This window comes from Pinus tabuliformis, chromosome 6 (genome assembly GCF_031772625.1).
Source record: "Pinus tabuliformis cultivar Carrire ecotype Pingquan chromosome 6, CPIR1, whole genome shotgun sequence".
Classification (NCBI taxonomy): domain Eukaryota; kingdom Viridiplantae; phylum Streptophyta; class Pinopsida; order Pinales; family Pinaceae; genus Pinus; species Pinus tabuliformis.
This window is the reverse complement of record NC_142292.1, coordinates 426660347-426676712: the sequence shown is the minus strand read 5'-3', so window position 1 is coordinate 426676712 and position 16366 is coordinate 426660347. Positions and strand designations below refer to the sequence as shown.

The following is a 16366-nucleotide window of genomic DNA, read 5'->3' as shown; positions in this document are numbered from 1 at the left end:
TAACCCAAAATTATATTAATACACATTAATATTTTAATTTTCCTAAGTTTATTCTTAGGACCCCATTAAAAATATTAATTATTTTAATATCCCCTCATCTGGGTAGGATTTCTCCAAACAATATCTAAGTTTTGGAGATCTCATGTACTTTAGCCTCTCCACCAATTTTCATGGCTAGAGCACATCTGATTCTACCACAAATCAACACAAGGTTTGCTAAGGAAATCGAACAAGTGATTAGTGGCAGTGAGGGGCAGCTTGGCAGGAGGCCGAGGAATACATATCAGAGAGGCAGCAGAGTGTTGGAAGAGGCAGCGCAGAGCCTAGGAAGGCTGACGTAGAGGCAACAAGGGTTAACGCAGAGGCTAAGGAAGTCAGTGCAGAGCACACAGAGGGCCAAAGGAGCTGACACAGAGGCCAGAGAGGCTGACGCAGTTGACGCTGAGGGCTTCAGAGGCTGCGCTGAGATGATTCAGTGAGACAGATTGAGAGCTAATTGGCTGATGCAGGATCTGTCTCCGGATAGAGGTATTGCTGCCAAGGAAATTATCTGAAGGGTGAGCCATTTCTGGCACCCTAGTTGTATTCAGAATTTGCTTAATAATAAAACCCTCTATATCCTGCACCAGTTTTCCCGCATTGGGTTTTTCTGGGGATGATTGTCCAAAAATAACGGTGTCCCTTGTGTTGTCTAAGTTTATTTCAGTTGTTGATTTGTATATTTGTGAAGGTTGCAATTGTGTTTACTTCGACGTTTATGTTATTAAATGACTTGTTAATTTAAAGAACAAGTAGGAGATAGGAAACTAGATATTGCATTAGGGGTTTTTGAAGTGTTAGATTAAGGAATTTTCACATGGTATCAAAGCGATTGCAGATCACAAGAGGACTGAAGACACCAGCAGAAGAAATCTGAAAATTTGCAACAGAAGCAGCTGTCCCGAGAGACAGCATTGTTCCAAAGCTGACGCGGCAAGAGAAGAAGTGAGCAAAGGCTCACGCAGAGCTTGCATCAGCATTCTGAGCCAGGAGGGGAAGACGCAGTGGCTGGGAGGAGCCCACGTAGTAGCCGCGTCAATAGTCCAGGCCAACGTAGAGGCAGAAGGGGGGTAGATCAGACCTATGAAGTGCTCGGTCATGTTTCTCAGCCAGGAAGGATCGATGCTAAGGCCAGGAGGAGCTGGTCCAACTCTCACTGCGATTGTGCAGAGCCAGAAAGGCTCAGATTCTTCAGTTGCTGGGGCTAAGGGAGCTGTGCAGATTGTGATTTGAGGAGTTGGTAGGACGTTGTTTCTGTCTGTGCAGAACAGTGTCTAAGGAGATGAAACCAAGGTGGAGGGAAGCACTACCTCGATGAATTTCTAGCCAAGAAATCCAGATCCGAGTTGCAGCAACAAAGGGGGATTGGAGAGGAGTGATTCGACAATTGGACGATTTCCAGGAGGGAAGTCGAGACTCAAAGGGAGTCTAGAAGTGGAGCAGAGACGACAGTGAACAAATTGAGGGATCAAGATAGATTGGATGGGGCTTCCAATTTTGTCATTTGGAAGGCCAAGACCCTGACAATCCTGGATAAACATCACATCAAGGACTATGCCTTGAAAACCGTAGCTGTCCCAGTTGAACCCAATGCTAATGAGAAGTATGAGGAGGCCAAGGCGAAGGCAAAATGTGTGATCCTAGACGGGGTCAAAGATCATGTCATACCACATATTGCTGAGAAGAACACAACAAGGGAGATGTGGAAGGCGCTGACCACCTTATACCAAGGCTCTTCTATGCAGGGGAAGATGTTATTAGAAAATTAGCTGAGGTCATATTAGATGCAGAAAGGAGAGGAGATAGATCACTTCCTCCTTAGGTTGCAAGGAATTCACGACCAACTTACTTCCGGGGGATCTACACCGGATCCAGAGTTTATGGTCAGGATTGCTTTGAAAGTAGTCTTCGAGGACTGGGAGACATTTGTCCAAAGCATTTTGGGTAGAGTGACACTTCCTAGTTGGGAAGAGATGTGGGCATCTCTTCGACAGGAAGAGATCAAAAGGTTAACCAAGGCGAGGAGTAGTGGTAAGGGAGTTCGAGTCAAGAAAGAGGAGGAGGAGGATGCGGCTCTAGCATCTGCGAGACAACAAGGGAAGAGGAAGAAGAAGGACATCTCCAAGGTCAAGTGCTTCAATTGTGGGGAGCTGGGACATTATGCATCTAAGTGCCCCAAGAAGAAGGGCAATGGAGAAGCTTCCGACTCAAAGGCAACTCCAGCTAAGGCGGAGAAGGATGTCGAGACTGATGACGATTGTGCCATGAGTGCTCATGCACCTCTAGAGAAGAAGTGCGGTGACATTAAGTTGTAGTTAGGAGGACTACATGTAGGGGCAGGATCCTTGAGGTACCCAAACTCTTGGATCACATTCGGCTATGGGAGCCCTTAAAGATAGTAGCATGATGACAGGTGTCGGGTGGAGCAAGGTGTGATGGATCGGCAAGGCAGTATTAGAGTGCAAAAATTTGAGGCATCACAGTGGAGGTTGCAATAGTGCGAGAGGCACAGAAGAGGTTGCAATAGCGCAGTGGCAACAGAGGGAGCATAGGATAACAACAAAGGTAGCTTCAGCATCATGAGGCTTTGAGACTGACCAGGATGTCAGTGCTTGGGAGAAGTCAGTTACTTACTTCTCGGTAACTAAGTTACAATGCAGCAGTTAGTAGTGGCAGTGCTATGGGCAACATGATGCAGCATGTTGAGAGGAAGCTGCAATACAGATGTAGCAGTGGCAGTGGCAGTGTCATGGGAAGCAGTACAGGAAGCAACAGTGCAGAGGATGTGAGGAAGCAGGCCAAGAATCAACACAGGTACCGATGCGGAGAATCAGTGTGATGGTTCTATGGTGAAGCATTACTAGAGCAAATTCCTTGCTAAGAGGGAGTGTTTATTTTTGGTAGCATCACATGTTATCTAGCCATGAAAATTGGTGGAGAGGCTAAGGCACATGAGATCTCCAAGTCCCAGAAACCGTTTGGAGAAATTCCACCCGGATGAAGAGATATTAAAATAATTAATATTTTTAATGGGGTTCCTATGTCTAAACTTAGGAAAATTAAAATATTAATGTGTATTAATATAATATGGGTGGGAAAGTTCTAAATAACGAGGATCAAGCCAGATCTAATCTTAGTTGTTGATTAGAGACTTAATCTCGGCTGTTGAATCGTCAACAGGAAAAGTATAAGAGGAGGCTTGAGGGTTAGTTGGAGACACACCAAGAGAGATCAGTCAGTTCGATTTTTTGGGGCAAGGTTTGCTGAGGAAATCGAACAAGTGATCAGTTGTAGTGAGGGGCAGCTCGGCAGGAGGCAGAGAAATACATATGAGAGAGGCAACAGAGTGTCGGAAGAGGCAGTGCAGAGCCTAGTAAGGCTAACGCAGAGGCTAAGGAGGCCAGCACAGAGCACGCAGAGGGCCAAAGGAGCTGATGCAAAGGCCATAGAGGCTGACGCAGTTGATGCAGAGGGCTTCAGAGGTTGCACTAAGGTGATTCAATGAGACAGACTGAGAGTTGATTGGCTGACATAGTATCTGTCTCAGAATAGAAGTATTGCTGCCAAGGAAATTCTCTAAAGGGTGAGCCATTTCTGGCACTCTAGTTGTATTCAGAATCTGCTTAATAATAAAACCCTCTATATGTTGCATCGGTTTTCCCACATTGGGTTTTTTGGGGGATGACTGCCCAAAAATAACAGTGTCCCTTGTGTTGGCTTAGTTTATTTCAGTTGTTGATTTGTACATTTGTGAAGGCTGCAATTGTGTTTACTTCGATGTTTATGTTATTAAATAATTTGTTAATGTAAAGAACACGTAGGAGATAGTAAACCAGATATTGCAGTAGGGGTTTCTAAAGTGTTAGATTCAGGAATTTTCACATTATGGCAATATATCAGATCTGATATAAATTATGCAGTCAATCCAAATGAAAGATGAGGGCAAGAGAAGCAAACCCCAAGGCCTAATAACCAATGCCAAGCTTGGAGATGTGAAATAGATCACTTCTCAATAACTGCACTGACCAAGTGTTAGTTCAAAACCAAAGATCAGACCTTTATGACTGTTGCAACCACAGATTGTTATCCCACATACACAGTCCAATAAGAGATCAACCTTATAGAGAAATAGCTAGCAAAGCTAGGGCATGCAAATTTGGAGATTTGACCACAAACATGTGATGTTTAATGCTTGAAACTTGGTGATCAACCTTTGGAAGGTTTGGAAAACAAATTTTTAGCTTGAAACACAATGTAAACAACTTCAAATCCTTACCATAGACATGCAATCACAAGTATCAATGCCAAACTCAGAAGTATGCCCAAAATGATTGTAATGAGGGTATGAAGGCCTAATAAGGCTAGCGGCTAGGGTGAGGAGGCCAAATAGGCTCACGGCCAAGAGCTGCAAGCCCTCTTAGGGCTATGACTCACAAGAAAAAGACCCTGGAGGCCTATAGTTGCCAAGCGAGGTCCACAAAGGGGCTGCCGCCCACAAGTAAAGGCCTTAAAGCCCTGGCGCAAGGGAAGAGAAGCCCTTACAAGGGTTGTGGCAAGCAAAAAAAGCCATTAGGGGCTATGACCAAGGAGGAAATGCCTCACAAGGCGTGTGGCTAGCCAATATAGGCCATGACGCCCCTGCAAACTCAAATTTACCTCAAAAAATCACTACAAAATACCCAAAAGGCTATCGGCTTTCTTCCTCTAGCTGATCGTTGACTTACTGGGAGTTGGGAAGACTAGATATTACCCTCTAGAACCTAGATCAACTTCCTTCTCTTGAATAAAAGGCTCAAAAATTAATTGTTGCTGCAAACCCTTGAGCTATCACTTGCACAAATGAAATGGAGAAGGCCCAAGAACCCAATATATACAAAAATTTAAATAAAACCTCAAAACCCCAATAATATACAATCTAATCTCACTTAGCTCTTGTTTCTTGCATATTGTGGATCTTAGATAATTGTTTAATAGTGGAATTGAGTGATTTTCTTACTGCTGCAATCATATGTCTCTTGGCTAATCCATTTTTTGCATTTTTGCATCTCTTGCATCATTGGTATCCATTTTCACTCTTGGATTAGCATATTGCATTAACACACAAGTGCTCTAATTAAGTTGATAAGTGTTTAAAGAGATTGACTAATTGCTCTAAGCGACATTGTGCTTAATTCTTTAGTTTCTCATTGCTATCATTGTCATTGGATAAGTAGATACAAAGCTCTTGTGGATTTATAATCTAAGGCGCTCTTAAATCACTTTAACCAAGTTTAATCATAATTGTGATAAGAGATCTGATTGCATCCATAAGAAGTCTAAGTCTCTCTCTTGTGTACCTAATTGGCATATTGATGGTTCATTGTTTTAATCTTGAAAGTTGCCAATTGTTTGAGCATTGGTGTTGTCTATCTCTTAAATCAATTTTCTATTGATAATATTGGCAATATTTTCTGGCACCATTTAAATTGAGCACTTCCTCTTGTGGAGATTGTCATTAATTCATTGTTTAAGTACTTCAATACTCTGAATTGAAAATCATTGTATCTTGTCTTTAAGTACTTAAGAACTTTAACAATCTCACCTTAAGAACATTCTCATACAGTGTTATCAGAACCAAACCAGAACCGATGGAAATGGTCGGTCTAGCCATTTTTGGCCCAAAACCAGTCTAAACCGGGCCTCCAAACCGACTATTCCAATTTGGTACCAAACTGGTTGGTTTCATAACTGAACTGGCCGGTTCGATACCGAATCAACCTATTGCATCGAACTAGCTAGTTCAGGACTAGTTCCGTGCACTTTGCACCTATGCAAGCCAGCGTAAAAAAATTGTCTTTTTTGATTTTTTGATTTTTTCAGTTGGTTGGACCACTTCTAATTCTCCCCTAGGCTAGCCTATTATTCAAACCTATGGCCCTCATATTGCTATGCAATTCATGGTAAGTTTTCATTTTCATCCATATACTTAAATTTCTAACATTACCATGAAATGACTCGGGATGTTTGAGAGTAGTTCCAACCTCATTGGATTTCATACGGAGAAAGTAGAATTTTAGATTTCACTCAAAATCCAAAAAACCTGTTATGAAACCAGCTCACAAAAAGATAGAAAAGAGAGATCCACGCCTTAGAATTCAGCCTCTTCGAGGGGGCAACCTCCTTTACATTACATAAATGAGCAATTCTTGGATGATACAAATGAAAATACCTCCTTTCTATATATAGGAGTCTAAGTGGTCCCAATACAATCAAAGCCTACATAACAATAATATTGTAGGGCACAACAATAACAATAGTGGGCTCCTATGTGGCACAATAGTAACAATATGGGGGTAATGGGGGCACAACAATATAAATAAGGGGTATAACTACAATAGTAATGGGGTAATCACTAGTATTATAGGGACCCAACATGCCCTTCTTCTTCAAAAAAGTGTTGTCCTCAACGCTTGAGTAGTTCAGGATACTTCTGCATAAAATTCTCATCCTCCCATGTGGAATCTTCAGCGGATAAGTTCTTCCACTTGATAAGGTACTCTGAAATTGATCGATTTCGTAGCTGTCGAGTTCTTGTTTCTATAACTGCTTCCGGTTCCAATATAATTTTTCCTTCCTCGTCAAGTTCTGGCAATATTGTTTGAACTGGGAGCTTGTCACCTATAACCTTCTTTAAGCATGAAACATGGAAAACTGGGTGCAATCGAGAAGCTGCAGGAAGCTCCAATTTGTATGCCATAGTACCAATCTTTTGCAACACCTTGTACGGACCATAATACTTTGGTGATAATTTATTATCCTTCTTAGCTTGCTTGAGGGACATTTGCTTATATGGTTGTAGCCGTAGGAATACCCAATCACCTACATCAAAACTTCTTTCACTGCGATGTTGATCTGCCTGTTGTTTCATTCTATTCTGTGCCAACACGAGGTTATCCTTTAAGAGTTGGAGGACTTGTTGTTGATGTTCGATGTGATGTTCCACTGCCTGAACCTTAGAATTTTCTCTTAAATATGATGTGATGGATGGTGGTTGATACCCATAAAGTGCCATAAATGGGGTCATTTTTGTTGCTGTATGAAAGGAAGTGTTATACCACCATTCAGCCAGAGGCAACCATTTGACCCATTGTGTCTGTTTATCAGATACAAAGCAACGAAGATATCCTTCCAAACATTTGTTTACTATCTCAGTTTGCCCATCAGATTGAGGATGATAAGATGAGCTATGAGCTAACTGAGTACCAAGACAAGAAAATAATTTTGTCCAAAAATTTCCAGTGAAAATGGGATCTCTGTCACTTACAATAATCTTTGGGTTTCCATGTAGCTTTTGAATTGTTTCCATAAATGCAGTAGAAACTGTACTGGCTTTAAATGGATGTGATAATGCACAAAAGTGTGCATACTTGGTAAGTCTGTCAACTACCACCATGATGACACTCTTTCCCTCAGACTTGGGTAAACCTGTGATAAAATCCATTGAAACCTCCTCCCAACGTTGGCTTGGAATGGATAAAGGTTGTAATAGACCCGGTGTCTTAATTGTTTCAACTTTATTTTGTTGGCAAACCAAACATTCTGCCACAAACTTTTGAATATCTGATTTAAGGCCATCCCAAAAAAATTCCTTCTTAACCCTGTGGTAAGTTTTTAAAAATCCTGAGTGCCCTCCTAAGGGAGAAGTGTGCAATTCCATAAGAATCTTTTGTTTTAGCTGGGAATTCTTACAGAGGTATAAGCGATCTTTGTACCATAACGAATCATTTTTCCAGCTAAATGTATCAGACGTACTGGAATCTTGTTGTAGCTTTCGAATAAGTGCCCACACTTCTTCGTCATTCTTCCATTCCTCCCTTGCTTCATTTATCCAATCTGGTTGGATAATAGAAATAGCGCACAACAATGCTTCCACATCCTCATCCTTCCTTGAGAGTGCATCTGCCACCACATTTTGCTTCCCTTTTTTGTAGATGATTTCAAAGTCATAACCCAACATCTTTGTGACCCACTTTTGTTGCTCTTCAGAGGATAATCTTTGTTCTAAAAAGTATTTAAGGCTATCATGATCTGTTTTTACCTTGAAGTGTCTTCCCATTAGGTAGGGTCGCCATTTCTTAAGTGCATGGAGTATTGCCAACATTTCCTTCTCATAAATAGCTTTGCTTAAAAACTTTCCCTTGATTGGACGACTTTCAAAAGCAATGGGTCTTTCATCTTGCATTAGAACAGCACCAATTCCATTTCCTGAAGCATCACATTCCACAATAAAGGTTTTTGTGAAGTCCGGTGTAGCTAAGACCGGTGCTTGGCACATTGCCTCTTTAAGATGTTCAAAGGCCTTTGTTGCTTCCGAAGTCCATGAAAATGCATCTTTCTTCAATAATGTTGTTAGAGGTGCTGCTATTCTCCCATAATTCTTAACAAACTTGCGATAATACCCTGTCAACCCAAGAAATCCTCGCAGATGCTTTATGGATGTGGGGATTTTCCATTCCTTAATGGCTTTAATTTTGCTAGGGTCTACCTTAACTCCTTCATGAGATACAATATGACCCAAATATTCCACCTCCTGGACTCCAAAGAAACATTTGGATCTTTTGGCATATAATTGTTTCTCCTCCAATAGTTGTAGCACCCTGTCAACATGTTCAACATGATCCTTCCAAGACTTGCTGTAGATAAGTATATCATCAAAAAATACTAACACAAATTTTCTAAGGAATGGTTTGAAAATTGAATTCATCAAACCTTGAAATGTTGAAGGTGCATTGGTAAGGCCAAAAGGCATGACCAAAAATTCATAATGACCCTCATGAGTTCTAAATGCCGTTTTCAGAATGTCTTCAATCTTCATTCTGATTTGATGATATCCTGAACGAAGATCCAACTTGGTGAAGTAAATTGATCCATGCAATTCATCCAGTAATTCATCAATGACAGGAATGGGGAACTTATCTTTAATAGTGAGCTTGTTGAGCTCCCTATAATCCGGACACATGCGCCATGATCCATCCTTCTTGTGCACCAATACTACTGGAGCAGAGAAAGAACTTTGACTTGGTTGAATTATACCAGCCTCTAGCATTTCTGCAACCATACGTTCAATTTCACTTTTTTGGACATAGGGATATCTGTACGGCCTGATGTTTGGAGGAACACTTCCTGGAATCAGATGAATAGCATGATCATGATCACGCATAGGTGGGAGACCTTTGGGAGTCTCAAATACCTTGGAATGATTGTCCAGGACTTTTTGGAGATCTGGAGAAATAGATGATTCTAATGTGGAAACATCTAGCGAACATAATTGTGCAATTACACCCCTTTGCTCCTTTTTTAGAAGCTTTGTCATACCATTAGAGCTGATTATTTTTCCTGGTTTCCCTGCAATACCCCTTAATTCAACTTCCTTTCCTTCCATAGAAAATTTCATGAAAAGTTCTTGAAAATTAAAAGCTATTGTACCCAAGGATTGTAGCCATTGGACTCCTAGTACAACATCAGCACCTCCCATTGGAATGGAAAGCATTGGGCTAGTCAATACATATTCTCCCATGGATAGCTTGATATTATGGCACTTTCCAGAGCAATTTATTGTTCCTCCATTTGCAATCATCACTTGACACTCTGGTGCTGGATATAGGAAGCAATTCAATTCTTTTGCTACCCTACAATGAATAAAATTGTGGGTGCTTCCTGAATCAATCAACACTATCACCTTTTTCTTCTTGATTTGTCCTTCTATCTTGATGGTTTGAGGAGTGGTAATTCCCGCCAATGCATTACAAGATATGGTTGGATTTATTTGTTCTTCATCTAGGCTTTGTTCCTGGAGTATATCTTCTTCTTTTGACCTTTCTTGCTCCTTTTTTTCTTCCTCTTCACAATCTATGTAGAATAATTTCTTCTCACCACACTTATGACCCTTTGTGTATTTGCTATCACAATTGTAACAAAGCCCTTTTGCTCTTTTTTCTTCCAATTGTTGTGGTGTCAACCTTGTAGGTTGTGGAAGACTATGGGCAACAACACTTCCATCTTTATAGTTGTGACTGGTATGCTTCCTAGTTGCCATAATTTTGCTTTCCATTTTTCTTGCTAACCTGAATGCCTTCTCTAATGAATCAGGTTCCCAAAGGCGAACATCATGTTGGATATTATCCTTTAAAGACCCTATGAACACATCAATCCTATGCTGCTCTGGAATATCTTTTACCCTTATGTTCAATTTTTGGAACTCCTCAATGTGCTCCATTATTGAACCCTTTTGTTTGAGACTTATCAATTGGCTAAAAAAAGTGTTGCTTTTTGTATCCTCATAATGTGCTACCAATTCTTCCGTAAAAATTGCCCAAGTGATAAATTGTTTACGAGAGCAAAGCCATTGATACCATACAAATTGATTTCGTTCCAAATATAAAGTTGCCATACGTACCTTTTGTGTGTTTTGCACATTATTGAGATCGAAGAACTGCTCCATCTGTAATATCCATGTGGCGGGATCCTTCCCATCAAACTTCCTCATATCGATTTTTGGAATATGGTGGGTCTTCGATCCAACATTAGAATCTATGGAATCATGATTAACATTACTTTTGTTCACATCATGAGTTTCCTTTACAACCTTTTCACCATTAGTAAGTATCTCTTGTAGAAAGTTTGTCAAATTTGTCTTCAAATCTGCCATGTCTGTCTTCAAATCTGTCTTCAAACTTGCCATGTCTTTCTTCAAATCTGTCTTCAAATCAGTCTTCAAATCGTCCATCTTAGCTTCCATGCCCTTTATCTTAGCATCTGTTAGCTTTTGTGAGCGTGACATTTGTTGCACTTGTTCTTGTAATTTTGATATATCATGTAGCATTTCTTCCTCTTCTTCATGAGTCATGCTAGAGCTTTCAGGTTCCTTACTAGGCGTTTGCATTTTCTTTCCTCGGGGCATCAGTTACCGATAATAATGCTTTACTAGGCCCTTTGAATTCCTTCAAACCAAGCTTATGCAAAAATAAAAAATAAAAACTACACACCTTTTTTTTACTTTGTAGAAGCCTGATATTGAATCTGATGTACCTCTGTAATTTCGAATCATCCAGTTCTGAAATTGTGATCTGTAGTAGCTTTCTGTGTCCTCTTTCCAATGCCACTAGTCTGAACCAAATTGGATTCTCCAAGAAAGCGTTATGCACAATCTCCCGCAGTGACCTGATTATAGACTGGTTCAGTAGAGCGAACTTGTATGAAGTGCCACGTGTCACTGTTTCAACCTCTGACTCTGAAAATTATATAAAAGAAAACTACAGTCCGTCCTCTTTCTGTGCCTTCTTACGAAATTTCAATCCGATGCTCAGAAAGAAAGTTATGACGATTTTCCCCAGGTCACCTGTTTTGAGTGTAATTCAGGAGTTTGCAAAAAGACCAACTTCCTGAGATCATATCTCCGAAAATATCGCGCGAAAAGATCTGAAATTCGGACCCAAGGTTCAACGCGATTTCTTCTCAAATGGGTTTTTTTTTGCGACTTCTGAAACGTCACAGAAAAAAAGTTATAGCGAAAATGCCACGATGACATGTTTGGAGCAGCGAAACCCTAGAATCCAAAGCTCTGATACCAAATGTTATGAAACCAGCTCACAAAAAGATAGAAAAGAGAGATCCACGCCTTAGAATTCAGCCTCTTCGAGGGGGCAACCTCCTTTACATTACATAAATGAGCAATTCTTGGATGATACAAATGAAAATACCTCCTTTCTATATATAAGAGTCTAAGTGGTCCCAATACAATCAAAGCCTACATAACAATAATATTGTAGGGCACAACAATATAAATAAGGGGTATAACTACAATAGTAATGGGGTAATCACTAGTATTATAGGGACCCAACAAAACCTAACACTTTTTTAGGATTGGGGGGATTGCAACATTTCCATTGGATTTTGTCATGTACGAGGGTATGGAACTAGTATTTAATAAATAGCACCAAGCCCTCTATGTACTTTTGTGTTAGTGGCATTGGTTTTCGAACTCCTCTATCATGACTCTGCTAAAAATATACCCATCACTCAAACAAAATCTTGAGATGACATGCTATGTTTTTTCTATCTTATTTTAATGCCTAAATGGTTATATTGATGACAAAGACCCCAATATAAGAAATGATTTTGATGATATGTAGACATTTGTTGTAGAAAGATTTTTTTTGGGTGCTAGAGGCCATCTAGAGCTTATTTGTTGATGTATTTTTGGTTCATATATGGATTGCACTCGATGCTATTTTAGTTATGTGCACCCTTACATGCTATGTAAATGAGAAATTTTGGATATTTGTGTATAAATGGTTTAGATTCATATGGATACACATGAATATATATGTTTTTCTTTAAAATATGAATATTTTATGTGTTTTTAGTAAACCATTTTTTTTTTTGGTTTTTATTGGTTCCGACCGGTTCCCGGTCCACAAGGTTTTTTGGTTCGATCACCGGTTTGGTTTTGATAACATTTCTCTCATATTTTGCACTTGCATTTTAGGCCTAGTGTTGAATTAATTATCTTACTTCCAAGCATAAGCTTGGTCGATAGAGAAATAGGCCCACCTTTCTCACCCAACTTGCGAAGTCTAGAACCTCTTTAGTGGTTAACACGGTGACCTTGCAGTCATCAGAGCCACAATCTCTACAACGTTGGAGGCATCAGGTGGTTAGAACTCAAGGGGAGGGATCGTTAATCAAGCCATAGCTTGCTTCCCCTTGGTTTCTCTCTCACAACCTACTCTAGAGACTAGCTTCAAAACAGTTGAGAGGAAGGATACACTTAGATAGGCATATAATTTAAAATAAACCAAGATTTTGCATCTCACTTAGATTGTAGGATTTGCATTTCATATAGGATAGTGAAGCATCTTTAAAGCAACAATTGTTCATCCGGTGACTTGGTAAATAATTTATCTTAAGCAAGTAATTGACTCCATTAAGGCACTGGTCTTTCAAGATAAATCTAATCTAATCTTCAACTTGCTAAATTAACCAAGTTGCTAGGCCATTCAGTTGTGTCTCCCGGACTTGTTGGTTGCCAACAAGTTTCCCATCTTCACATTTCATAGGGACTCCCCCCATAGCTTGTTGTAGGAAGATAATTAGAACAGAGAGGACAGGGATCAGAGTGACATCCCCTGCCCTGAGCGTTGTCGCATATTGCCAGTACAATTTGGGCGACAACAGGTCCAATATCTCTCCACAAATGAGCAGGTTGCAAACATTCTAACCAAGCCTCTTGTAAAAGGCAAGTTTGTGTTTTACAAAGATAAACTGGGGGTGGTGTTTTACAATTCATGTTAATTATAGCTCGGACAAGTGCGTTTGCTTAGACTAGGTGTTAAGCATGTAGAAGATGTTCAGAATCTTATTTAGGTGCTTGCTCATGAGTAACCAATTATTATGGTTTCTTTCCTGACTCAAACTAAGAAAAGCACATTAATTAATTTAGTTGATTAATGTTGGTGATTGAGCTAATTTTCTAAATTTAAATAATTAATAATTTAAGTGATCTAGATCTAATCTCAACCATTGCTCTCAAGTGAGGCTTATGATTTAATCCTAGCCATCCATCACTTAGGAGATTGAGGGTTTGAGATCTAGTTCATAAAGAAATTATAAAAGGAGCCTAAGCGAGAGGAAGAAGACACATTGAATCCTTGGGAGAGTAATTTTCTCAAGTGTGAGTGAGAGACTCAAAACTGAAGAGAAGAAGAAAAGTGTGTAGCAAGGATATTTTAGCAAGAAGAATTCAGAGGCCGAGCTGCAGTGGAGGCTTGCGCAAGGGGCCATACAGCCTAGGAGAGAGAGGCTGATGTCTCTAACATGCATGGGGCTGTGTAGGTGGAAAAGGGGAGGCCAAATTGCAAGGGGAATAGCTGAGCTCTTCAGGGGCCGAAAATATCAAAGGGTAGAGTTTTTCCAGGAAGCCAAAATTTTCAAGAGTTGTTATTTCCACATTTTAAATTGTTGTATTTTCTGTGTATTCCCCGAGGGTTATTTTCCTTGGTATAGGAGCCCTAATTTTACTGAGTAATAGGGAAGCGAAGGAGAATTTGTTGACCAAATTTTTGCTGTTATTGTGACTGATTTTATGTTTTTAATTCCACCGCAAAATTGTGAAGTTAAAGTACCACTGTTTATTTTCAGCAGTTCTCAAGAAAGATTTTTAGTGGGTAAAATATTTTATGGGTATAAGATAAATTGCTAGGAAAATTAAATCAGATCTGGTATTAAAAAATAACACAAATCATTGGGGGGATATCCCATCTATGAAGCCAAACAGATCCATAGTTCGAAATCAGTTAGTGTCATTGAGGTTGAAGAAGTCACTCTATCAACTCACACTCCATCACCCTTAGATTGTTTAATCCATGGATAGGCACACATTAGAATACAAATGGGCCATCTTCACCTTGTATTCTAAAAGTTTCCAACTTTCTCATTGTTTATAGGATCAAGTAAAGATGGGACTGTTTTGCACTGAGTTGATTTCATTAATTCCTATAGTTAAGTACCTAAGTTGTTTAAATGTAATGGATAAAGTTTATTGCAATTACCATTGTTGAAATATTGGAAGAATAATTTTTTCCTCTCAAATAAGTGGAAGACTTCCTAGAAGTGCTTTGGCCCTTTTATAATAGGAAACAACATTTCCTGGACAGCCAATCCTTCTTTCTCTTGGGGTAGAAATGGTGGGCCATGCCACAAGTTTGAAAGCCTTTTTCTTTTCCATTTTACTTTTTATAAGGTCCAATAAATAATATTAAAGGATTTTGGCTAAGAAGTTGAGGATAATTTTAGGTACATTCATAATAGAACAAATATAATTAGCCAGGTGCTACAGGGTATTTTTCAACTTAGTGACCCACCTTTCTGGGTTTAATGATCTAGTAGGTCAAGCATCCATCTTTCTTTTCTTCCTTCGGAGGAGCATGGACCATTCCTTAGCCTTGGTTAGTCTTTTACAGGAGGAAATCCAAGGTAGTTGAGAAGTTCATTATCTTCTATCTTTTGCACCTAGAGAAGCTTGTCATGGATATTGCATGGATGGTATTCAAATGAACAAGAAGAATCTTAAGCTTGTCATGGATATTGCTTGGATGGTACTCAAATGAACAAGAAGAATCTTATGTTTTTACAAAGTTGATTTTTCCAGAAGAAGTAGCAGCAAAAACTTGAAGGGCTTGGAGCCACATTATTTCTTCCTACATGTGAGCAATCATCATGAAAATTATGCCATTACCAATAGGCAATGGATGATTGAAATTTTCTGAATGATCCTGATTCCTATTACCTTTTATAACATTTGAATTTTTGAGGTAATATAATTTGCATTACACGACCTCCTGCGCCCCCAACCCCCAACACAGACGCACACACAAAAAATCCAAATTCTCAAGCTAGGGGATTAAAATATAATTCATATTTTGCTGCAATGACAATACAATTTTAGCTCACACCACGTTCAGAGAGATTTTAAAAGTAAAGTTCTTTCACAATAAAAAATTTAATGCGAAAAGAGGTTGATTGCTTACCATTAGCATTTGGAATTTCTTTGGATTCATTTTCTTTTTGGTTGATTTGTAATTTCTGACAGGATTCCTTCAATTGTTCTTTTAGGTTCGAGAAAATATTGCTGCCACTGTTGAAGTTGAAGAAGGTCGATGTATTGATCAAGAGTTGCTGGAGGAAGTAGAAGCTATCATTAGGCCAGTGAAGAACCTAACCTGGCCAAGTGGCATTGTTCATAATTAGCTTATTTTGTCATAAAGTTTGAAATATTTATTGCTTTATGATCTGATGCTTGACATTAAATGTTAGATTGCCCATTTCTTCATGGGGCAATCTACATTATTACTCTGTAATTAATTCTCAATAAAACCTTCAAGAAAGAACTTGTCAGCAGATGAGGCTTTTCTATTATCTCGAGCTAAAATTGCTTTGGTAGATGAACTATGTGGACCCAAGATATGTTTTTCTTTTAATTTATCCATCATGATTTTGTAGTTTTGTGGCCAGCCAAAACTTTAACCAGGTTTGCATATAGGGTTATGTTGGGAAAAAATATTCTCCACATCAACTTTGCAAACTCCCATGCTATCAGGAACATTTCCACATTGTATCTCTTCCCGTGCTTAAGTCATTTGACGTGGAGATGATGGTTCTTACAACGAACTTCTAGCAAGATTGAAACTAGAGTTGCCTGGACTCTTTTGGATAAATTCCATTCAAGTCATCTTTCTCTTGGATCATGTGATCACTTGGAAATTCATTTATTGAAAAGATAAAAAAGAGT

General features: G+C 39.3%; 1 protein-coding gene across 1 annotated transcript in view; it reads left to right on the top strand.

Annotated features, from left to right (window-relative positions):
* LOC149259126 (L-galactose dehydrogenase-like) overlaps window positions 1-15993 on the top strand; it is a 90640-nt gene extending 74647 nt beyond the window's left edge. Inside the window, exon 4 of the mRNA XM_089375029.1 lies at window positions 15691-15993. Within this exon, the coding sequence (XP_089231155.1) occupies window positions 15691-15825 (135 nt within the window). The 3' untranslated portion in view covers window positions 15826-15993. The remainder of the gene's footprint in view (window positions 1-15690) is intronic.
* The last annotated feature ends 373 nt before the right edge of the window (window positions 15994-16366 follow it).